The sequence below is a fragment of the Glossina fuscipes genome, unplaced genomic scaffold (assembly GCF_014805625.2).
Source record: "Glossina fuscipes isolate IAEA_lab_2018 unplaced genomic scaffold, Yale_Gfus_2 1, whole genome shotgun sequence".
Lineage (NCBI taxonomy): Eukaryota > Metazoa > Arthropoda > Insecta > Diptera > Glossinidae > Glossina > Glossina fuscipes.
In genome coordinates, this window is record NW_023998415.1 from 47249795 (window position 1) to 47275041 (window position 25247).

At 32.5% G+C, this 25247-nt stretch overlaps 7 protein-coding genes across 8 annotated transcripts; 5 read left to right on the forward strand and 2 right to left on the reverse strand.

Annotated features, from left to right (window-relative positions):
- The first annotated feature begins 1015 nt into the window (after positions 1–1015).
- LOC119644976 lies at positions 1016–1359 on the forward strand. Its single transcript, XM_038044719.1, has 2 exons — positions 1016–1082; positions 1189–1359. Exons 1-2 carry the CDS (start codon positions 1065–1067, stop codon positions 1357–1359), a joined length of 189 nt encoding a protein of 62 aa, XP_037900647.1. The 5' UTR covers positions 1016–1064.
- An 11758-nt stretch (positions 1360–13117) lies between these two features.
- Positions 13118–14231, forward strand: LOC119632364. The gene is made up of 2 exons (XM_038025228.1): positions 13118–13190; positions 13258–14231. Exons 1-2 carry the CDS (start codon positions 13173–13175, stop codon positions 13429–13431), a joined length of 192 nt encoding a protein of 63 aa, XP_037881156.1. The 5' UTR covers positions 13118–13172; the 3' UTR covers positions 13432–14231.
- A 442-nt stretch (positions 14232–14673) lies between these two features.
- On the forward strand, positions 14674–16387 carry LOC119645261 (ubiquitin thioesterase OTU1). The gene is made up of 2 exons (XM_038045371.1): positions 14674–15635; positions 15735–16387. The coding sequence occupies exons 1-2, from the start codon at positions 14838–14840 to the stop codon at positions 15945–15947; spliced, it is 1011 nt and encodes a 336-aa protein (XP_037901299.1). The 5' UTR covers positions 14674–14837; the 3' UTR covers positions 15948–16387.
- A 417-nt stretch (positions 16388–16804) lies between these two features.
- Positions 16805–17490, reverse strand: LOC119645265 (protein Asterix). Its single transcript, XM_038045377.1, has 3 exons — positions 17266–17490; positions 17075–17190; positions 16805–17010 (listed from the first exon to the last, which is right to left on the reverse strand). The coding sequence occupies exons 1-3, from the start codon at positions 17387–17389 to the stop codon at positions 16915–16917; spliced, it is 336 nt and encodes a 111-aa protein (XP_037901305.1). The 5' UTR covers positions 17390–17490; the 3' UTR covers positions 16805–16914.
- On the forward strand, positions 17445–20964 carry LOC119645260 (synaptonemal complex protein 2-like). The gene is made up of 9 exons (XM_038045370.1): positions 17445–17535; positions 17619–17775; positions 17840–17953; positions 18041–18258; positions 18323–18527; positions 19439–19555; positions 19620–19750; positions 19812–20074; positions 20153–20964. The coding sequence occupies exons 2-9, from the start codon at positions 17686–17688 to the stop codon at positions 20749–20751; spliced, it is 1737 nt and encodes a 578-aa protein (XP_037901298.1). The 5' UTR covers positions 17445–17535; positions 17619–17685; the 3' UTR covers positions 20752–20964.
- Positions 20965–21326: 362 nt separating this feature from the next.
- Positions 21327–23944, forward strand: LOC119645259 (pentatricopeptide repeat-containing protein 1, mitochondrial). Of its 2 annotated transcripts, XM_038045369.1 has the most exons (6): positions 21327–21408; positions 21581–21877; positions 21939–22494; positions 22550–23311; positions 23366–23540; positions 23601–23944. In XM_038045369.1, exons 1-6 carry the CDS (start codon positions 21366–21368, stop codon positions 23916–23918), a joined length of 2151 nt encoding a protein of 716 aa, XP_037901297.1. In that variant the 5' UTR covers positions 21327–21365; the 3' UTR covers positions 23919–23944. The 2 variants fall into 2 exon arrangements, with proteins under 2 accessions (XP_037901297.1, XP_037901296.1); XM_038045368.1 differs by lacking the exon at positions 21327–21408 and having other exon boundaries at positions 21419–21877.
- Positions 23927–25220, reverse strand: LOC119645263 (EKC/KEOPS complex subunit bud32). The gene has a single exon (XM_038045375.1). The coding sequence runs from the start codon at positions 24672–24674 to the stop codon at positions 23979–23981; it is 696 nt and encodes a 231-aa protein (XP_037901303.1). The 5' UTR covers positions 24675–25220; the 3' UTR covers positions 23927–23978.
- Between the last annotated feature and the right edge of the window lie 27 nt (positions 25221–25247).

Sequence of the window (25247 nt, forward strand, 5' to 3'; positions counted from 1 at the left end):
GATAATAAGTGTGAGGGCTATTATGATTTTAAAGTCTTTAGTAAAGTTGAGGAACATAACAAATACCTACATCCATACATATACATCTATGCATATACGCTTGTGCATTATATACTTAAGTAACTTGGCATGTGATGAAGTCGAGTAAATATTGGGCATGAAACCAGTAAAAATGCCATAAATATATATATATATAGGGTTAGAGTCAAGCATTTAATACGTTACCCTATTAAAATATAGAAATTTTTCAACATTTCTGCCTATTAAGCTAAATTTAACTTAATTAGAAGACTTTCTTGTAATTAATTTAATTACTAATTTTTAATCCAGTTATTACTTAGGTTAAATGATTTTATTTTAATTAATTTAATTTCGCATTTCGGAAAGATTATATAACATGCATGCATTCGCATGATCGCAATGATCAATATATCCCATCATTGTTAGTTAGATCTTAACTCAGCTATCACAACTAATAAAAATAATAATAATAATAATAATCATAAGGAGCGAAAAGTTTATTTTCAAAAGCGAATCCTACTTTGATACGGGTATGAATTTAAGAAATAGCCGCAAATGCAAGTCGTGCTGCCCTCCATAAAAAACTTGATAAAAATTCTGCATTAATCTAACATAACATAAGAATCAACCCCATGTCGATAAAAAGTCCATTTCACTTTTACACTAAGATTGAGAGAATTGAGAGACTCTCAGTATTTTCTCGATATTATAAATGTAAACTTTCGATTACTTGCAAGCCATGCCCCTAAGGTGATTTTTGCCTATGCCTATGTTGTAGGGTGTAAAGCGTCATCTTCTGCCCGTAAGTCGGCATACAAGTATAAGCTAAAGATTTTTTCTTTTCTTTCGAATCTTTATTGTTGTTGTTGTTGTTGTATTTTGTTTTTGTAAGTATAAAAGACATTGATCAATTTGTATTGAACTCAGTTAAGTTTTAAAAATAAGGAAACAATCAGTCTGAGAATACACATCGACCATAGTGCAGGTGTAACAACATAAATTATATTTTTTTGTCATTTTGCACTTGCGTAACGAAAGGCATAATGAAACTTTTAACTGCGGTAAGTTGCGTGAATCGCGTCTCAACAAAAATAATATTCAAAATTTTTATCTTGTCTTCCATTGTGTTCTTTTTTCTTCATCTTCTTTTCTTTCTTCTTCATATAGACAATTTACTTATGCCTTCTTTCGATTGCCTTTATTGCGATTGTCTCGGCCGTGCCTGTCGATGAGTCTTTGTTAGGCAATATTTATGAATCCGGAGATCAGCCAACCGCCCAAAACTCGCAATCGATTTTTAAATTAAAAAAACTAAAAAAACTTCTTCTATGGGGTTAAATTTTGTCTGAGCCTTTTTCCCACGTATTACATTTTTCATAAAATATGATCATGCTTTTTACATCATTATTTTTAATATTTTTTTTAAAATTTAAATAAAAATGTAAACATTTTCTTATAAATTAAAATACATGTCTATGTGTCGTCTATGTGTGCGTGCGTGTGCCTGCGTATATATAAGGTCAAGTAAAAATCGTTACCATATATATATATATATATATATACATATATATATGCATGTATCATCATCAATGTACATATAAATATATATAGTGAAGAAATTCTTCGCTAAATTCACTTGAGACGAGAGAGATGTAGCGAAAGAGAGAGAGGGAGAGAGAGAGAGAGAGAGATAGTAGTTTTATAACTAATAAGGTATTAAGTTTCAATATCGGCTTCGGGAAGATATATTGAAGAAGATTTTTTGTCACTAAATTCGTGTTTCATTCGTCATTATACATCGGTCAACACTGAGCAGATGGCATTCTACCAGCGCGCATTTAAAGTCCGATAATTCAATCTACAATTTGCATAAGGATAGCTTTGTGTCCCGTCATTCGTCTCAAAAGTTAGTCAATTAGTACGAATGAATGACGATCGTTCCCATTATTCTCTACAAGAATCCCAAAAGAAGACTACGAAAAGCACTTAGCCGACAAGTCGTTTGAAATTCTCTATCATTAGATTTTAAAAAATTTCGAAAGGATCATAGACAATATTGAACAGCGAATGTTATGCAATTGCATAATGAATGAAATGAAATGAAATGAAATAACAAAAAAAATAAGATAAAAATCACTCAACACCTTTTCCGCAAACTAAAAATAATTAACGAACACTTTGGTCATTAGATGAAAATTTTCGAAATTTACAAATAATCCTTTGCCTTAACTTCTTCTTCAGTTTTGCTTAACTTGACTGCCTCTGTCTACTAAATGCATTCTACCTCTGACTCATCCAAATACGTTAAGTTAAGTGAGGTAAAGAAAGAACCCAGACTTGCTTAGACTATCACGTTAAAAGACCCGTAGAGTCGTCTTATTTGTCCGAAGACACAATGTCTAGAAATGAATTCATTTTAAGATTTATGGCAACTTGATAAGACGGAACATTTTGCTTCGAAAGATCATCCATTGGTCATCTATTAGAGGTATTCTTAATCTTCGTAGGGTTTTTAATCTATATAGTCACCTCTATCTGTTGCGATTAGGTTTATTAGGATTATAAATATTGAATAAATGGCGAAAACAGTATAGAGGCGGGAAGCAGGAGTTAAAGTCGCTCTACAAACACATGCCCTTACTATACTAATATTTACCAAATACATTAATCGCATGCATAATATTAACCTAAAAGTCACTGCTAACATTTACTGCAAATATTTCAACTTTAACGCGGTAATGTATCCAAATGATTACTCGATAAGTCCACATTTAAAGCAGCTATCGAAGAATTGCACTTTATTCGATATCCTTGCCAGAAGTTCGAAGCAAAACACCCATCAAACGTATGTGTTCTTAAGTAATTTAATTACTACTTCGAAATGACTTACCCGCTATCATTTAATCTGTCCGTATGTCCATTCCTCTGTCTGCTTATCATAGGTTAATTCGAATGCAGAAATTTCGGTATAGATAAGAATGATTTCCGCGAACGACTGACGATACTCGCCATAACAAAATGATCTCTTCATGTCATCCTATATTGATGTAAAACTTAAAAGAGAAATTATTTCGTGAAATTCTTTCAAATTTCATGACAACAATCAATATTCGCGATTGACTCGTGACTTAATAACACGGCGCCTACACGAAAAAAGAAAACGAAAACTGTACAAGATATTGAATAAAAACTCTTGCGCCCAATTACTGAGCAGAGTAAAAAAGTTCTAATTAACCATAATAAACAAAACGCTTGTGAATTTTTATGTATCGCTCTACGGCAATAGAAAAGCACATAAAATTTCGATTACTTGTTAAGTGTTGGGTTGAGGGTATGAATATTTAAAGTTTCGCCGGAGGCGACTACATCTTTCTTCCTTATTGTGTTCTTCTTTTACTCTCTAATGCTAAGACATAGCTGTTGGGTCACTGACTTTAGCTCATTTGAATATGAATATTTTAAATATTTTTACTAATTTCTAAACCAGTTAGTTATTTATTGTTAAAACAACAAAATCCAAAACACAATCTTAGATAAATGAATTCACGCTTGAGAGTATACAATAAACACTGTTGCAACGAATTTTCGTGCACCCATCGCATAAGGCATAAATTCATTTCAGGTAAAGTGTTCAGAATTTTGTATTAACATCTGATTCCCTCTTATCGGTGCAAAATTTCCTCTTTTATAACCCAATATCACTTGTGATACAGGATATATTAAGTTTGTGCGAATGTATGCAATAGGCAGAATTGCTTAAGACAGACCCGCCTTTTCTTATATCGATCGATTCAGAATCATTATTTGAATTGATCTAAGTCTGTCTGCCCGTCTACCCATGTAAATTTGTGTTCAAGCAACAGGTCGAAATTTTTGAGATATATTCATAATATTGAATACAGTGAGATATTTTGACTCAGGAACGAACGCTATTACAAATGGTTTGGATCGGTCCAATTTTTCAACCACTCCCCATATAACGTCCTATTTTGTGAAGCCGTTTTATGAGAAAAATAGCAATTTCAAAGTGCCTAAGTAATCTTAGGCACTTCTACATTCTAAATTGGTATGAAAACATTGGACTGGTGGGGGAAATTTTTTTTTCAACCACATCTCAAAGAACGAAAACTGCAGTACGTATGACAAAACAGTCTAATTTTCAATGCCTCGTGATGAGAATCAGATCGTAATACTAATTTAATTAAAAAAAAAAAAAATTAGTTGCAACAAGTTTGAACCATTTCGACCTACCCTATGTTGGGTCGTACCCTTGATCCCTTGATTGATAATTTCTAGCTCAGAAAAGTTAAAGTTTTAACAAGTTATGATGAAACTTAACCCCTTGATGGTAATTTGAAATAGAAAAAATTCAAATTTTACTAAATTTGGACTATCTACGCCCATATTTGGATCCTATACGATTTAGGGATTTTCATGAAAATTTCTGTTTTTTAGGACAGAAATTCGAAGCTTCAATATTTTATGATGAAAATGGATTCATAACCGTAGTTTGATGTAAAAACTGACATTTTTGTACGTCTTGGGTGCAACCATTCTTATGGAAGGCAAGCCTTCATTTGCAAAGACGTCTAATTTTTAATATAACAATAGGGTCGAATTTTTTGCGATCTCTGGCAGGAATAAGAACTGTGTTAGACAATATGATGTGGGGTAGGGCTTAGCCCGATTTGTTAATAGCTCAAAACTTTGGGCGAGCTTGCGATGTCATCACATTCACTCGAACCCAATTACTGAGCGAAAAATGATAGATTTTCACAAGTTAAAATGCGAAAATAAAAATATATAAAAAGCGAACGGAAGCGACTAAATGTAATGAATCATTACAAAACGGTCCGATAAGCTGTTAAAAGAGAATATTTTTGAAATTTGATATGAGATGTATATGAATAAACATAACCTAAAAAAATGTTTTGCTAATCAAGCATTTTTAATATATTCAGATATAACAACTGGAAACACTAGCATGATCTTTGACGGATTCTTATGATAAATTTTCATCATTCATTACATGGTGAATTATATTTTACTGCATTCATATAGAATAAATATCTTTATGTATAAAAAAATATATTATATAAAAAAAAAAAAAAAAAAAAAAAAAAAAAAAAAACATTCATTTACGGACATTGAAAAAGAAAAACAAAAAAACTTTCAACGCTGTTGAAGCATAAATAAGCGATAAACACATTTTGATATCTCGATCTATTAAAAAAAAAAAAAAAAAAAAAAAAAAAAAAAAAAAAAAAAAAAAACATTATCTATAAGAAAATCCCAATCAAATATTTAAAACAGAAATAATTTGAAATCAATGTAAGTAACACGTAAATAAGCAGAGATTTCTTCAAGTCTACCGCCAGTCTGCCAGTCTGCAAGTACGATAAAGTATTTTGTACTTTGAGTACAATTTTTTAGGGAAATTTCTCAAAACTTGTTCAGCGATTTTTCTTATTTCATATAACTATCTTATCTTCATATTTCTTACTAATTATTACATATTACGAATTTATTACATTTTAATAATGATCGGTTTTTTTTCTTTTTGTTATCATACCCAACAGTGTAAGATGGGAATAAACTCATTTCGTTTTTTTTGTTTTTTTTTTTTTTATAATATATGTAACACCCAAAAAGAAGCTTCAGAGACCCTATAAAGTATATGTTTACTTGATCAGCATGAAATTCTGAGTCGATTTACCCGTCCCTGCTCGTCTGTTCGTCTGTGTGTTGTGTGTTGTTGGCACTCTCCTGGTCGCAATAATGAAAATATCGCCTTCAAATTTCGTAGAAACATTGCAAGTTTCTCCCAGCAGGCCAGTATTAAAAACGAGAAGAAGTGCGTAATGGAGCGTAAACTGAACGCAACTCCGTTTCCTTTTGACAAAAATTTTTGGATTTTCGCTCGTTACTCAAAAATTATAAACGCTAGAAGACTGGAATGTTCCAAGTGTACTTTAGGAAGCACTCCATTGCTTACGTGCCAAAGTGGAAAACATCCGCGATGCCCACATACACTTACAAGTAATTAAATTTATTTTTTTTTTCACCTTTTCGAGATTTTATGCTTGTTTATCATAAGGCATCTAAGACCGAATGTTGAAAACTCCTTAAGTGAAGATATATTGTTCGCGTTAAAAATGAATTAATTTGAAAATGAATATGGTAGACATCGAGATCACTTTTTTCTTTAAAATGCGAAATAGTGGTGGGTATGCGAGATTCGACCCCCGCCGTATATAGCTTTCTTACTTAATTTTATGTGAAACAAGCATAGGCTCTTATTAATGATAAATAATATTGAAAATAGAATCCATCGTTAGCTAGACATTTTTCATATCGTCTTGACAAGACCGGCTATCTACAAATGTACGTAATGGGTTAAATAATGTTAAAAGAATGCAAACTTAGTCGACCAGACAATCAATTATCGGCTGTACGAATCTAATTAGAGGAAGATTTAATTTGTAGGAGATTTTGAGTCAATTCTTTCTATACAAAAAAAAGGATTTTTTTTGATCTGAAATTGTAGACAAAATATGTACTGTATATACATATATATATATATATATATAACTATTTTGAACAAAAATAGTTCTAAAAGTTCAGCTAAAAGTCAATGGGAAGCCTTAACCTGTTGCCTACTTACACATCAGTTATATCAAGCTAAGTAAATGGAAATGGTATATAAAAAATCGCAATGGACTTAAGATAGGCCCCTACCAAAACGATAGACTCAATATCCTTGTCTGAAGCGAATTAAACTCAACCCTCTCTCCACTGTGACAAATATTTGCATTTAAACTATTCGTATAAAATTTTTGAAATATTTTGAAGAAATTTGCTAAAGTGACATCTTTCGACCAAAGAACTAACGCTTTGTAAATGGATTAGATCTGCTTAACAACACCCTATTTTGGCAAATTTATTATCTGCATATTTTGTAAATAAATTGAAAAAGTATGGATTTTGAAGGTTACCGGATAACTTAGATCATATGCTTGCCTCTATTGGAAACTCGATCGTAGTTGAGATTTAAACCGCTTGATTCCATATATTTGCAAAATAATCGCAATTTACTAGTATCCCAGCCTATTAAATTGATGTGAAAAGTTTGGATCGAATGGATCAATGTTTCGCAGTCCGGTTCTAAGACAAGTAAGTTTACATTACACAATTATCTAAATTTTAATATTTATAATGAAAATTGATCTGTAATCGAAATTTAATATAGAAATTCGCTATAGTAAATTTGCACCTCGTAGACCTATTTTTTTCGATTTTATCGTATTATATCACTGGACAATCCGGATCGCCATCTGAAAAGTCTATCATATTTATCCATGCCCCTAGCCCTCCAGACTTTAGAATTTTTATGAATCCCAACAGATTTTTCTTTCCGTTTTCTTGCATTAAGCGTCCTAAGCGTAGCGAATAGTTTCGGTGACCATTACGATATTAACATGGCTCGCTTTTAACGCCACAAGAAGACCTCAGAGCTTCCTCATGGTCCTACGATTTCAAATTGCTAAGTAAATAGTTAACTCTTTCGCCCCACCATGAACTCTCGAGCGATCTTGTGAAAACTAAGATGTCGTAGGATAACAAAGCCTAGTTTTTAGCACCCTAAGGCGAATTTAAGAGAAGAATAATAAATTCTTTGACCACAACATATGATTTTTTAAATTTGTGGCCCGCTCCACATGGAAATAAGTTATGATTTTTGATATTTTATAATGAAGATAAATGATAAATAAACAATTATATTAGACCAAATTGTATAGAGTACTTAGGAGTCGGCCTTATCCTGCTATAATGTCCTCACTTGTCTTTTTAATTACAAAATCCAAGTTCAAGTACATAATAACAATAATCAATAATAAATAATTTTGAATCAACAGAGGGTATATTAAATTGTTCGCAAGATATACAACATGAACTCCAGAAGAGTTCAGGATTTTGGTTTTATGTCGTCATCTTTGAAATTACAACTGTGTACTGTGTACTGGTAGAAAATTAATTTCACATTGCATTTAAAAGTCTTTAATGACCTTTGCTATTATCGTTTAGGAATAGAACGCCGGAATTGCCTATTAATTGCAGCCAAATGGACGCAATGTAATAATCGGCTTGGTCACACTAAACTTTAATAAAAAACTTGACAAAATCTCTGTTATTTTCATTAAGACATGATTACACCTTATCCCATATTAATGCCTTTTTATAGCCAATAATTGTCTGGATAAGCTTATTAATACTTAAGAGCGGGTGGGTGAGTGCCCACTAGAATATTCGTGCAGCGAACCTGATGTCCTCTATCCTCTATGTTTAAGGCGCCAGTGATAAGACTTATAATACTTATGTCTTCACATCGCCGCCTTTCTACTACAAGAAATATATGAAAGCTTAGGCAACTACTGTACTATACTGCACTGTACTGTACATAGAATCAAATCGCATGAAATTGAGTTTAGTGTATATTCACTATTCTATTGCCAATACTTGGTAATTTTGAAGGTTCACAATTTCTGTGTACAAGTAATTAGTGAAAGATTGTAGGTAAAAATAAATAAATGAAAACAAGTAATTAAGTAAATTATAGTCAGTCGAGGTCGATCATTAAATACTCTACAGTGATTTCACACAGTTCATACAGTTATTCATTCACTTTCGTAATAATACACCAAAAATTGTACATCATTTTCATGTAAGATCATAATCTCTCTCTCTCTCTCATGAAAGCCCTTACACTGAACGATGTTCGAAAAACTGACATGAATGACAAATTTAGAAAACTTAATTTTCCTCGTTTTGAAATATGGAAGGGCATACTTTTGACACGACAACCTCACACGCATGAGATAGAGTCCAAAGAATCATAGAGTCAAAGATCAATATGATCCCATGAGTCCAAAGAATCATAGAGTCAAAGATCAATATGATCCCAACTTCCAAAATGGCTCATTACAAAGTTTAAAAAATTTAATTTTTCTTTTACCGAAAGACTTTGCGTTCATGAGAACCCCTATATGAAAAGAGATCGAAAAAAGTGGACCCATATGATTCAAATTTGATTATTAAGAATGCGTTTCAAAACATTTAATAATTTTGATCATAAAATATTGGGCATTTTTGCTATCTAAAGTCTTATTTTTCATGACAATTCTTACATCGGGTATGGGGTCCAAAAAATGGAGCTACATAGTCCAAATTCGGCAAGGTTCATTTCAATGCAAAAATGACTATTGCGGACCAATTTTTACCAAGAAATATCAAAAATTCGACTTTTTTACCCTACAAAGATTTAGGATTTTCCTTGGAGCGTTGGCTATTTAGAAGGCATTCAAAACATTACCCTAAAAGATGGAAATTTTTGGTAATGCCATAATAATACTACTAAGCGATTTTAATGACTTTTCAAAATAGGGCGTTGGTCCAGATCGAAAACAAGAATACGTGAAGAGACATCAGATGAACAAACACAGAGACGGAGAAGCTTAGATCGATTCAATATCGGAATAATAATAAGTGTGTCTGCCTTAACGGCCTAAGTCATCCACTTAAAACTTAATATACCCGTACCATAAGTGGTGTAAGGTAAATTGAGTATATTCCATAATGAAACCGGTTTAAAGCAATCCTGCAAACTTAATATTTGCAAACATATGTAAATCATACACAAAACATGAAAACAATTTAAGTTAATTAAATTTCAAACCACCTTATAAACGACAAACACTTAAAATTTTTGCCAAAATTGCAGCGTCTTAAGTGCTCGTGTATAACTTTCTCCGAATTCAAGCGTTTTTACTTTACGTTAGAAACGATCGTTTTCTCCGCTTTCTTCCGCTACGCAAAGGTAGAAACGTTTCCGTTATTAAGAAATCCAACATGGCTTTGTAGAAGTAAGATCAACCGTAATGAACTTTCCTGAGTGTAGTTGTCATCTTTCACAGGTTATTCACTACTAGCTAAGCTCTTTCACTAAGCTAACTATAAGTTATTGATTCTTGAACTTTAGTTCTTTCATTTCTCTCCGTACTTGTCGAAATGGCTCAGCCCTTAGATTCGCCTCAATCGATTCGCTTCGCCGATTAATTTCCCGTGACGTCATTTATCTCGAGCTTATCTATCCATCTCTCCGTCCGTCTATCTATGAATAATATTAAATGAATCTATGCCTATTTTTTATTTCAATTTTTTTGTCTTGAAAATTTCTTTCTATCTTACCCATCTATATATATGTTTGTAAACATATATTTGTTTTGTTGCCACACCGTATACGACTTGCCGTACAAGGGTCTATTAATTTTTGAGGATGTATGCAACGTTCAAAAGCAATTGAGGCGGACCCATCTTTTATTATACCGATCGATTCAGAATCACTAACGGACTTGTCTGTCCGTCTTTTTATCTGATTTTCTTATGTTTAACTTACATATCGCAATTTTCGCCATATTTTGATAAAATGTGGTACATCGACGTGTTTTGACCCAAAGGCAAACACTATTGAAAATGGCTTGGATCGAAGCATTTTACCGACCACTCCCCATATAAAGTCTTAATTCGAGAATTCGAAACGAAGTTGTGTAGGGTGCTGAATGGTGGGCCGCCTCCTACTATTGCGTTTTCTCTTCTTTTTTTATCGTTTACATGGTTTCCTACAGACATGTTCACATATGAACTTAGACTCTCAACTTGACCAACAGTTTTATGAACTTAACGAATAAATTTATCTACATTTGTAGTTGGCTGGTTGGTTGATACTGGCCAAGGTAGGCGCAAAAACAGGTTTTCTATTTTCTAATCATCGAATTATGGCTACAAAAAGCACATAAACAATATTTAAAAAAAAAAAACATTTTACATATAAACTTGTGTTTTCATGTTTGTCTGGGCATGTATGTCTACATTCGTGATGACATGTGTTAAATTTTTAGAGATATTAAAAAGTTAGGTGTGCGGACATGACTCCCAGCTCCCAGTTCTCTGAACGTTCCTACCATACGCACTACCATACTTCAATTAAAACATCGATAATGAATGGCGTTGACAGGCGTTCTTTGTTGCCCATCATCGGTGTTTAGATCGAGTAGATTTTGTGTCGCACCTATACATCTACTTATGGGCAAGCATTGTTCAATGTTCAGAGAACTCTATTATAAATGTTGTGGTAACTAAGTAAGTAAGACGTTGCGATTTTTTCAAGGTTAATATAGCATTTTGTTCACGGAAATATCGCAAGCGACATTAGACTCGAGAATGGATATAAAAAATTTAAATATAAAATAAATTTTCTTAAACCAGTGCCATAAAGCCGTTCTGGTATGGTAAGGTCTACGATACCTCTGATCGCAACATACATTCGCACGATACGCTCACTGATCGTATGTCGTATCTCACATTTTCGTTTATTCACAAATTATATTTATACCCTGGACCATTCGCGGTACAGAGTATATTAAAATTGCCCGTACGGAGTATTATGTCGATCGATTCAAAATCATTTTGTAAATCGATCTTAGCCTGTCTGTCAAGCTGCAGGTCGCAATTTTTGAGATATTTTTATGAATTTTGGTATACTGGCATGCTTTGACGAACCAAGGACGAACTCTATTAAAAATTGTTCGGATCGATACATTTTTCCAGAATTGCAATTTTCCCAGCTTGCTCGACAAAAGGCCCTGGGTAATAGTATTTCGATATTCTCAATTAGTATGAAAAATTTGAAATGGTTGGAGTCGTTTTTTGAACTCCCTCTCTTATAATCGTTCCTTCGAAACCTGAATCTGTACATGATAAAAAAGATATAATTTTTAAATATGTTATGGTTCAAACTTACCGATTATGAACCACGAAGTTTACTTGTTTTTATTAAATTACTAGAGCAGTTCGTCATATATTAGCCCTAATTGGTATTATTGAACGCACTCACAGCATAGCATATACTTATGATTATGAACGAAGGGAAACATAATTAAGGTAAAACAGGACAAACAATTCTCATTAAAATACGTAATAATAGAAGAATTGCTATGTTAGCGGTATTATGAAATAGATTTCGAATTATTAGAATTTTGCTACCCTGATAGCAAAGCAAAGCTAGGGGTACATTAGATAAACTTTCAAGTTCCACCTCACGCCAAAAACTATAGACAGAATTTGAGGCGAAAGGCTTATGGGAAATGCCAATCCAAACTAAGTTAGCGCCTTAGGTGAAACAATTTGACGATACTGTCGTGTCTTGCCGATTTTATGTTGCCACCATCCGTTACCCTATGCTCTAATGTTCAGAAACGTTTCCTTTAAATCTTCAGTATAGAAAAACCGAGCCTATCTACGAATACAGATTTAAACTAACTTCGTAAATTCGAAGCAATTATCAACGAATGCCGATATATGTATGTATGCTTTGATTTATTAAGTTTATTATCAATAAAAGTACTAATTATTCATTACCGATCGTAAATAAAATACCCTCCAAAGTATTTAGCAAATTAGCAAAATGTGAACAAATACACTTATAGATTTAAACTTGCATACATATATATATATATATATATATATATATATATATATATATATACACAACATCACAACATTGAAGCATCATTAAACACAACAACAAAAACTAATGATTTGAACTGCATGAGTATTGTGATTCCTTTGTTTTGTAGGTATTTTCGACGATAAAATCAGCATACATTCATAGTCATGCTGTTAGTCAAGCGTTTTTGTAAGGGGTTTCTATGAAATGCGCGCATACATCAAAAGTTTTCTGTATAGAAATATTTGGTTCGCATTCACATACATTTACATGTAAACTTCTTCGTAGTGAGGCAGGGCTGTTTTTTTTTTTTTCATTTTTCTTTCTTTTTTTTTTTTTATTGAGAAGATACATTTGTTTTTTATTCATTTATTTATTTGCGTATTTTATTTTTATATTTTACTGAATTATGTCAACGTCGTTTAGCAAGCTTGGAATAAAAATTTGTTAACGGCGCTATAAATACTGAAACCCTAAGTAAATTCAATGTCAGTTGGTTTTGCTTTCAACAGTCGGTTATACGGTTTTTTCGAAACATTATTTCTTTGTAAACTAAGGAACTAGTTTAAAAACAAAAAAAAATAGCAATATGAATTTCCTGCATTTGGTATGTGCGATCTTAGCTCTTCTTATAAGAAACTTTTAAAAAACGCGTTTAATTAATTGTTTTTTAGTCATTACTTACGTTTTTAATAATAAATATTGTCGCTGTCTATGCCGTACCAGTGGACGAGTCAATATTACATCCAGATGTACAAGGATCTAATTCGGAATACATTCACCCTACAGATAATCAAGAAATATTTTTGAAACTGAAATTGCTGAAAAAGATTTTATTCTTTGGTTAATATTTATATAAATTTATAGAAACAAATAATGCTACAGAATATATTACTTATATGCATATACTTATATAAATTTAAAATGCAAAATAATTTTTAAATGAAACCGTTTTTGCACTAAACACTTATTTTTCACAAAACAATAATCTTAATATGCTTACCCTGTGATTTCTAAGAGCTGGTAACAATTGACTTTGAAAAATCCCTGTTATTCCCAAACGAGTTTCACATACATTATACGTACCAATTAGACAAAATTATATTCTTTGAAAAACAGCTGATTTCTATGTCGCAAAATTATAAAATTTTTTGTTTAGGAAAACAATTATAAATATGAAAAACGTTGATTTCTGTTTCTAAATTGCATTTTTGATTAGAAATAAATACTCTATGTGATTTAACAGGCTTATTTTTACATCTTACAAACATACTTCAACAAATGTAATACGAATCTTATAACCGTTGTAACAAACAAATAAAACTAAAAAAGCTAAAAACTTTATATAATCTTATCTATATAACCTAAAAAATATATAAATTATGTTAGTTTCAGACAACTTAAGAAACTTAATCCATAAACGCAATCAGGTATATTTTCCCGATTCGTTAAAAAATAATTGGCAGAATCTGTAGAAAAAAATAGTAAAATTAATAATATTGAAACTATCCTTGATTTGATAATTTGTATAATTTTTATTTTTAGCAAAAAAGTTTATTACGTTCATTCAATAAATGATCATATCGCTGTTTTACAATTTTTAAAAGTAATGTATCAAAAATAATATGAAAAAATAAATACATCTTAAAGACAATTTTTTTTGCAAACAGTTCCCAATTTATATTAAGAATCATCCATCATTAAGAATACTCTACCATTTATGTCTACTTAGAAGGATATTACTTTCTTCCTTCCTATTTCAATAGAATCGAAAGTGAAAAGCACGAAAAAAGTATTGAAATATTACTTTAATTGAGAATGCGTCTCTTGTCTAATTTCGAAAATAATGAGCACATTCAATTAAATGTGGCAGAATCAGATGTTGGCTATGACACAAAAATATCTCGTTAACATTTGTCTGCATAGGCATGGTTCTGTAGTATCTTAAAAATTTGAACACCTGGTGTAAAGCTTAGCCATCTTATCGTACTTAACGTAAACGCAACGTAAATGAGTTGTGAATACAAATTTAAAACTCCTGGCAACATTAGACTACTGCTAAAGAATTTGTGATTTTTTAATAGTTTTTTTTTTTTTTTTTGGTTAACGAAAAGAAAATTAAGATCAAAATTATTTAAAAAGAAAAATTTCTCAACAATATCTTATAAATTACAATCAGCAAATATAAAACGTGTGTAGTAATTATAGGGAACAAAGAAATTTTAAATATATACAGTCAGAAAATAAAGGCAAAATGACTGGTTCAACATTTAGTTTAAAATTAAAATCGAAAAAAGGTCAATTCATTGTCAAGGACTTGAATAATTCGACGACGGTGGCAGATTTGAAAGCTCGTATAGCGCAAATGACGCAAATTAACGAACCACAATTGAACATACTAGTCGGCTTTCCACCGCGTCCATTGGATATCACACACGATACGCAAAGAAGTTTAGAATCGACGGGCATATGCAGTGGTGAAACGCTTATCATCGAAGAAAAGCCCGAATTTAACGCAATCCAACAGTCTCTCGAGGAGGACGAAGCGTTAGCACGTCGCCTGCAAGAAGAGGAAGAGCAAGAACAGTTACGTCAAGTGGTGGAAGCCGACGAAGAGGGTAGTCGGGTTCAATTGCCACCAGGATCCAGCGGTAATTTCAATGGCGTTTTAATGAAACGTGTTGTACCGGCTGATAATTCTTGCCTATTTACAAGCATACGTTTTGTATTGAATGGAAAAATAGATAACGAAGGCAGTGAAATGATGCGTCACATTATTGCTCAAGAAGTGGCGGCCGATCCGCAGCAATATAGTGATGCTGTTCTAGGTAAATCGAATTCAGAATATTGTGCTTGGATACAAAAGCCTGATTCGTGGGGTGGAGCAATTGAAGTGGCAATACTTTCCAGTTATTATGGCATTGAAATCGATGTTGTCGATATTCAAAATGCTATAATTAATCGTTTTGGCGAAGATAGAAATTATGGACTGAGAGTTTTTCTACTATTTGACGGCATACATTATGATCCGTTATATATGGAAAATGAGGTGGTAAGTACCTAAACGTAAATATAAACTTGATATGATAACTTTACGGCAATCTATTTGCTCATACAATTTTCTAAATGCAATTTGCTTAATTCTTTTAAGGGCGGAGCACCCGCCACAATATTTCCTGTAGAAGAGTTGGGTGTCTACCAACAAGCTGAACAATTGGCGAAAGAGGCAAAATCCTCCCGCCAGTTCACTAATGTTGATCATTTCTCTCTACGATGTTTGCAGTGTGACATCAAACTTGTGGGCCAGGCGCAGGCATCGCAACATGCCACAGAAACTGGCCACAATAATTTTGGCGAAATTTAATACGTTCACATATTAAGCTCAGAAGTTTTGATGTTTCATTTATCGCGAATAGTAGAAAAAATTGTAAAATAAACAAACGAGGATAAGCCCTAAAGCCATTATTAAAATATATGTTCTTTGTTTCCAACTTACAAACGAAAAAAGAAAAACATTTCTTCTGTCTCACTTAATTCTCGTACACAAACAAATAGAAATGCCTTAGCCATAAAACACTTAAAGCGTATTGTTCAAAATAAAAGCATACTAACACAAGACATATTTTAATATAGCTATCACTAAAGGAAAAGGAAACACCAGCTGATTGTAATGGACGGCAATGTTAATTTTGAAGATAATTTTACATCTACTGACTTTAATTCATATATGCCGTGAGATATTGTTAATTTAGAATGGATAAGGAATATTATTTGTTAAATTATTTTGTGAGATAATCTAAAGATTATAAAGGAAATTTGAATAATAATAACAAAAAAGAAAAACGTATTTCATTGATCATTGAAATTATTCATTTCATTCCTGCGTAAATCCATAATAAATATAAAACGTAAATTGATTGATTGATAAGTGCAGAAACTACCACGTTCTTACTGCTATGTTAATAATGGCTGAGTTAGAGGAGCGAGAACCAGTTGGAAAATTTCAGCAAGACAACTGCTTAAATGGCCTGCAGCATAAACCTCTTCGGAAATGAAACAGGAATGGACTATCGAAAAATATATACTTTGTCTTGCATTCTCAAAATTTAATTAATCTGACGACTACTTCCTTAAAATCCTACAATAAATTTTACCCAAAATTTTTCCGGTAGATACATAGATATGATTATAAATAAGAATATTGATACAATAGTTTTTATATTTGAATGAATTTAAACCTATAATTTCAAATTTTTTAGTTTAATTATTAAGATAAGCTTATGATTATTCACAGTTTATTCAAGATCTTTAAATTTTCATTAGTTAATAAATTATATAACCGCAGCCCAAGGCGGTGTCATCGGTGTGGGATTTTGCAAATAGGACATTACCACCGCACTAACGCTTAACATAAACGAAGATAAGACCTTAAATATTATAAAAGAAAAGGTGAAATTTCGAGAAAGAATTATTGCAGAGTGTAGACATTACCTGTTTGGCGTCGTCACTAACACGAGAACTTGCAAAACTTATGCTTGAGCAATATAAAGCAAACCAAGCACACCACTTTAATTTCATCATTAAGCCACACATAGAAAATATCATACCTACATAGTAAATAACAAACAATGAGCTAAGCAATAAATGCAAAGGTGTTATTGAAGTCTCTGATCGGCACTCACCCAAGATATTCATGTAATCTGGCGTAAGGTCTTCATTAGCACCGCTGCCACTTTGCCCTTGATTTTGTGGTGGTTTGTAACGATTTACCTTTTCTTTACGTCTTGGATCTACAGTGGTGCTCATTTTTTCTAAATGTCTTCTTTATTTTTCTTATTTTCATGTAATTAACAAGGAACTAAAGATAATTATATTTTAAGAAGGTGTTACCAAGCAGTGATATAAAATTCACAACAATCGCCACGCCATAAAAAATGTTAATGTTCCTTAAGGTATTACCATCTTCTGCTATAGTTTTTGCAAAAACCGTTTCTGACAGATGAGTTTCTGTTTTGTCATTCAATTTTCGTTATAGATTACAAAATCCAATCCAATTTTCATATTAACACAAAATAAGCAAATATAAAATTTTATTTATTAAGATGGATGCTAAAAACCTTGACAGAAAGTTAATTAAGAGTTTAAATGAACTTGAAATAATTGCCGATGGATTAAACACTTCCAAGCTAGTGGTACATCTCTCATACTTTACTTTAGTAAGTTTAAAGAATTTATGCGTGCGTACTTGAATTGCAGGATGCGTCGAATCTACGTAAAGTACTGAAGGGTTTCAAATTCTTGACGAGAAACTTAGAGTTTGGAGAGCACAAAACGTTTGAAGTTGTCACGATTTGGTGTCGTTTGTATTTGGTGAGTTGTGAGTTCAAAACAGAATATTTGTAACAATTTCTTAACAATTCTTTCCTCACAAATGTATGCAATATACTTCGTTCTTAGAGAATGCAATCCTTTCTTGACGCAAAAAATGAAAATATAAACGCACAATTTGAAAAGTCTACGCCAAAGGTTATTACTCACATGATTGGATGTTTGCAATGCCAGGTCAACGATGTTAACTATTATTACTTCACAATACTTCAAATTATAGATGAACTTTTAAAAAATATGCAATTAACCTCAATCAAAAAATTGGCTGATTTACACGTAGGAGTTATGTGGGTTTAGGAATTGCTCAGCCGGTACGATCATAACATAGTGAAAATGTTTTTTTTTTTTCAGATCTTGTTTGTGGTATCCGATCAATCATGCCGGAGATTTTAATACACAAGTTTTGGCATTGAAGTTAATCTGGAAACTTTTACAAATATGTGATATTAAAAAACGAAAGGAAGAATTGAAGGCTATCCATGGTACTTCTGTAAATTTAGCTGAAAATCAATTGAGCGAGATGATACAGAAAGGCAATATGGATACCTTCGAAACTGTAAGATTTTAAAAGGAACTTGTAGCTTACATAATTTTGAAATTGACAAAGATTTATATATAAATGGGTAGGATAGGTACATTCGAAAGAGGGGATACGTTACATTTGTTTACTGCTGATTAGTGTAGGACTTAATCATGTTCGCCCGCTTGTTCGTCTGTCGGTTGCTAAGAGCAGACTTGCGGTCGCAAAAATTAAAATAGAAAAATAAGGCTTGGAATACGTGGCTTTAGTTAGCACCCACAGATTGGATTTTGGAAAAAAATTGCATTCCACCCTCAACTACTACCATTACAGCCAAGACACCATGGCGTACTTCAAAGCAGATGTCGGTGTAAAAATAAGCCTAAATATATGAGGACCATCTTAAGTCTAAAAATACTTGGCTCCAAAATATAAATGGAAGAAGTAGCTTAATGCACTTATAAATGAGCAAAACGTCTCACGCTTCTAATGTAAGCTCGCATTTTTCGAGCCGAAAAGTATATGTCCGCTTTAAATTGTCATTTGTTTGTCACTTTTAAAATTAAAACCCTCAGAGCGTGTTAATATGCGGCCAGTGTATTTAGTTAAAGAATTGAAAAATGATTTATTGGAATATAGTTAAAATTTGTATTGATTTTTAACCTGGCGACGATAAGGAAATTTTTGATGTTGTACATATTATTTAGGTATAATAGCCAAAAGTTGGATAAACATCGCTGAACAGATTTAAACAATCAACGACAAATCATTTGAGAATGCATGTATATATTAACTGACTGTCTAATCTATTCTATTATATGGTTTAAGCAGCTCGAAAGCAGCTTGCTTTCAATTTTTTAATCTTTTTTAAACTTTAATTTTTTTTTTTAAATTAGTTAGGATATAATAAACGAATCCCATTTTTAATCAATTCTTTGCAACTTTAGATGGCTCGAGAACTTCTAAACATTCACAATTTAAACATATATAATGAAGGTAAAGTTTATTCATTCACTTGTCAATCGTTACGTTTCGACAAATGTACTGAATTCTATAGACCTTTGGTAAGTTTACAATCGTGTTTAGAACATTAAAAAAGTAAGTTTGCCTTATGGAATTTATTTTTAGAATTCTGATAAATTTTGGGTGGATTTTAATTGTGGTCCCCGTACCATGTCATTCAAAGGTCGTTACCGATCTTCCGTTAATGAAAGTTACAAGTTGACTCAGGTTATTATAAAGATCAAAGCCATAACCATGTAATTAATTCAGTCAATTTTCATATGTGTATACACGTAATAAATGAATATATTTTATTAGGCGCCAAAACGCTTTAATAGCTTGTTATGAAGAGAAAATTGAATTTTCGAACACCTCGGCTGAATTAGAAATATTAAATCGCCTTGGCAAAGTGAATTTATGTCTATCGGATGTGGAAGCAGATCGCCTAACAAATAATAAACATTTCCATGAGAATTTTAAAATCAACACGATTGACAACGAAAATGCTATATTTAGTGATTCCGATTCCTTACATGAAAATACTGGCACAAAGAAGGAACCAACTTTTGCTGAAAAAAGCGGTTAGTTGCTAATGCTTAACGGAAAATAAAGACTATTCCGGTTTTGAGTAAACATTCTTGACGTTTTTACACTTCCAGATGGAAATAATGTATCATTTAACGAAAGCAACAAAGGCAATAATGCAATTGCTTCCCCCGTAGGGAAAGAAGTACTGGAACTATTCCCACATGGCGTGAAACAGGAAAAAGATAACAATGCTACAAATACGGCTCATATAAATTCAGCAAACACACCACAATCAATGCACACTTTGGAATCGAAAGATAGCAGCCCCATAAAGGGGTTACCTAATAAACGAAAATTTTTCAAAACTCCAGTGTCGCAGAAAACGATGCTAAAACGTCGAAATAACAACAAAACTTCTTCACCAAAACCGAAAAAAATTAAGACGCCAACAAGCATATCCAAATCTACTGAAATTATTAACTTAACTGATAATAACGAAATCGAACACAAAAGCCCGTCATCATCTCGTTCATTAGATTCGCAAACTGCAAGCGATAGTTTTATTGTTAACATTTCCAATTATCTTAAAGAAGGACGGGAGTACGCTTCTCCGGTTCTCCCAAAAGACCAGCAGCGCGCTAATATCATAAAACGTACCAATTCCTCAAATCATCCAAAGTATTCAGCAAAAAATCCTATCGATGTTTACAACATCTTCGATGAAATCTAATTCCTTTTTAAAAAATTAAGTAGTACCGTGCACAGAGGTGCTCAGAATTGTATTAACAGTTGCGTTTTATGAATTTCTGAATTCTTTTTTCTTTGTGTATTTTATTAATCTTGAAAGTTATGGAGATTTAAAAAGTGTTTCCAAAAAATTGAAAACTTGTATTTCAACAAATGTTTTGAATCGACAATTATTGTATTATTTAATTTCAAAAGTTCTTGTATTATTTAATTTCAAATTCTTCTTATTTTAATTTTCAAATTCAGTCTTCATGCTGTCGTTGGGGTGTACACAACCAACTTCAGCGTGTTACTCAATTGAAATAAAGAAATAAAGAGTCAAACATAACCTAGAAAGCAAAAAATTAAAAAAATCTTAGTAAAAAAGCATCAATATTTCACCATCACGCGAAATTTTGAATATCATCAATGGATTTCTATAAAGTTACTGGATTATGGATCTAAATTTAAGTTAAAAGGTCCAATCCATATCAAATACAAACAAAAAAAAAAAATTATTTTCAAATAAAAATATTCCATAATTTTCTTTTTTCACATAGAATCTTCATTGATTGCTTTACTTCAGATTATATCAACCCTGTTTATTATTAATGTCATATGGTTATGCGGAGTTTTTTCCTAAATTGTGAGAAACTTTTTAGTAAGTTTTTTAATACTACGATCGTAAATTAAAACTGTGTCAAAAGGAATGGCGATTCGATTATTTCTGTTTAGCTCTATTCGAACATTATGTGTTTTAAACAGAACAAGTCCCATAATTCATAGAACACATATGCTCACAGTAAATAATACAAAAGCAATATTTTCTCAAGGCTTGCATATGAAAACTTATGACAAAGATGCCGGCTTTGATAAAGAAAGGGAAATGAATAAGTTACAAATGGGACAGGAAGAGCCTCTATTTAAACCAGTGGAATCAATAAAAATCGATAGCAGAAGGTCGAGAAGGGAAACTTTAAGAAAAGAATCTCAAACCGAAAATTTCAAAGTTACGGAAAATGACATAAGAGAACAGAACAAGTCCCTTCATTTCGATTCCATAAGTTCAATTAATAATGATCCTGATACATTTGGCAATGCTGTGACGACAGAAGCGCTAGAGGACGAGGGTATTTCATAGTTTTCTATATATGAAAAGCGCTTATAAATATTTTAATCATTATTATTCAGGTGACAAAGTTGAGGAAGAATATATTAATAGTCCTACAAGGCATTCGAGAAAGTTACGCACTAAAGAATACGCCCTTTTAATAAAAGATCACTTAAATAATCATCGCCTAAAGGAGGCAATCAATATTTTGGAGGAGCGTATACTTAAAGAGGATCGAGCTAAGCCGGAAAATTATATTTACAATCTTCTAATTAGTGGATGCGCTAAGGCAGGTTATGCCCGCAAAGCTTTTCAATTGTTTACGAAAATGCGTCAGCGTGGATTGAAAGTAAAGCAAAGCACATATACGTCATTATTTAATGCTTGTGCGAATGCTCCGTATCGGACAGACGGAATTGATAAAGCTAATCGTCTTAGAGAAATAATGTTGGAGAAAAATTATGAACCAAATGTTAAAAACTATAATGCTATGATTAAAGCTTATGGACGCTGGGGTGACGTCAAAACCGCTTTTTTGTTGGCTGATGAAATGAAGGAAAAAGGATTTGAATTCACAACAGAAACTTATAATTTTTTGCTGCAAGCCTGCGCTAGTGATCAGGAATTTGGTTTTCGGTATTTATGCATAGCGAAAATTTCTACTGTCATTTTATAAAAATTTTCTTTCTAGCCATTGCTTACTTACTTGGCATAAAATGCTAAAAGCAGGCATCAAACCAGATTATTACTCCTTTAACGCTGTTTTACGTTGCACCCGCGATTGCAGTTTTGGTGATTTAGATAGTATGCAGCAGGTTTTAAAACAAATACTTGATGGGCCTGATGTTCCTCAAGTTGCTACCGCTGAAGAAACTCTGCCGATATTAAATCATGAGAGTTCAAGTGAGATTGGAAAAACTAAAAATCCTTTCACAGACTCTAAAAAATCCTCTCTACAACCGCAAGCCACCATAAACCAGGCTTTGCAAGTGCAAACAGATGCAACTAGTTTGGAATTGCCCAACCTATTGGCGCCTCGACCACATTTAGGTAGCATGATATCGCTCGCTGAGGTGCAGAAGCCGCATGAACGTTTTTTACTCTTAGGCGGTCTTAGCTGTTTCCTAGAACTCATGAAATCTTGTAATATAACACCGGACATAGAAACATTCACTAGTATGTTGGAAGTAATACCGCCTACCAATACTGCCGAAAAACAACTATTGACTTTTATACGCAAAATTGGCCTTAAGGCCGATATAGATTTCTTTAATATTCTTATCAAGAAGCGTTCTATGCGCTGCGACTACGAAGGAGGTAAAGAGGTTTTAACAATGATTAAAACAGCCGGATTAAAGCCAGATATTGTTACTTACGGGGTTCTAGCTTTGGGTTGTACTAATGAGGAAACTTCACGAGAGCTTTTGCGACAAATGAACGATAATGAAATTAGGTAACGAGTAAAAACAAAAATGATATCATATATCTTAACTTATTTCCCTTTCAGAATGAACATTGAAATTTTAGGCGCTATGCTACGCCAAGGTTGCGAACACAATTCATTTCCTTACGTCTGTGAAATTATGCAAATTAGTTTGGACGAGAATGTCAAGCCAAACCCTTTATTTTTGAGACATTTGGATAATTTCTATATAAAATGTGCCCGAGCAATCGATGCCCGAGTAAGTTCTTACTAGCCATTGTATATTATATTTAATTTCTTAACGTTCCAATGATTTTAGCGTCCTTGGACAAAAACTAAAACGTTCAAGAAAAATCATATGAAGTTCTGCGATAAGTATCGTTTATACCAAGAAGAACATGGTATATTAGGCTTAAAGTTAGACGATGCAATCAAAAAGCTCAGACAAAGACCATATGATTATTATAAAGAGGATACGATAGATGGATTGGAAAATATAAAGAACGAAAAATTGGCACGTAAGCAAAAGCTACGTAAATATATCAAGAAAATCAAAGTAGAAAATCTTAAAGGAGATGAAACTCAGTTTGCAGACGACCTTCAAAGAAGAGACAATCAAACCCTCAAAATAGATTAAGTACATATATAAGTTTGCAGTAATTTTTATTTCTAAAAATAAATTGAATTTTGAAGTATGTTAACCAATCATGGTCCTTTTACGACCTCTTGCTCGTACTTCTTCAAATTTTGCCACTACTGATACTTCATCTTCCCCGCATTGTTTGCGGTAAGCCTGCAATATGTATTCAAATAAATATGGTTGTTCACTATGGGTGCTTAACAAAGCCCGTTCTAAAACATATAAATCTACACCCTTGTCTTCCGCGCCTTGGTTGTAGTGACTTAACCCAAAATCTATAAATATCACTTCATAATCTATAAAATTGTTATTGACTTTAGGATTGATTAAAATATTTGATGTCGTTAGATCCCCGTGTATTATATTGTGAGCATGCATGCATCCTATAATATTTCCTACACGCTCACACAACGTCTTCAGAATCTCTCTTTGTTCATTTTGCTCTTTTTGTTCCTTTACCGCTCGCTCTATATATTCTTTAGCGGTTACAGCATTTTCATAAAATTCCATATAGATTTTACGCTCAGGCAAATCCATATGTAACATTCGGGGAACCAATATACCAGCAGCTTGGCATCTGCTAACCGCTTTACTTTCAGCTTTCATACGTTGTCGTGTAATCTGCTGATCCAAGTCCGGATGACGATATTTTTTAACAAATCGTTCTTTAATAAGACATTTTCCACTCTTGTATTCACCTAAATATAAGCGCCCTTCGGCACCTTGTTTTAGTAAACCTTCCATAGAAAACATTGACTTCAACTTTTTGCGTTGCAAACGTCCCTGTTAATGTGCATTTAATTCAAGTTGCATGAAGACGTATCAGCAGCCGTAAAGTGCGTGTGCTTTTACACATTGCAACAATTTGTGATGTTGCTTAAAAATAAATATACTACTGAAAGAAAAAGTGTTCAAATTTCTTTTACAGAATACAAGAACAATGTAAACAAAGGTTGTAATTTAGTGGATAATTAATAATATTAGTAGTTATCAATTTTAATAATAGCGTTATGTGAAAATGTTTTTCTATCGTACGTAAAAGTGAACGAATTATTAAACACGTCACTTCATGTATCTTTTTACGTCTGCATATTCATCTTAGCACAGATTACATGATTACTCAGTCAAATCGATTGACTAATCGGAGATTACTAAACTTAACAAATTTCATCATTCCATTTCTGAAAACATGACTCATATCTATGAATACTTCTTGGTTAAAATTAAGCATAATTTCAAACGTTTTAACCACGAAAATGTAATACAAAAGAACTTGTATTTGAAGATGTTAATCTCGTTCAATCGACCATTTGCACTGTTGACAAT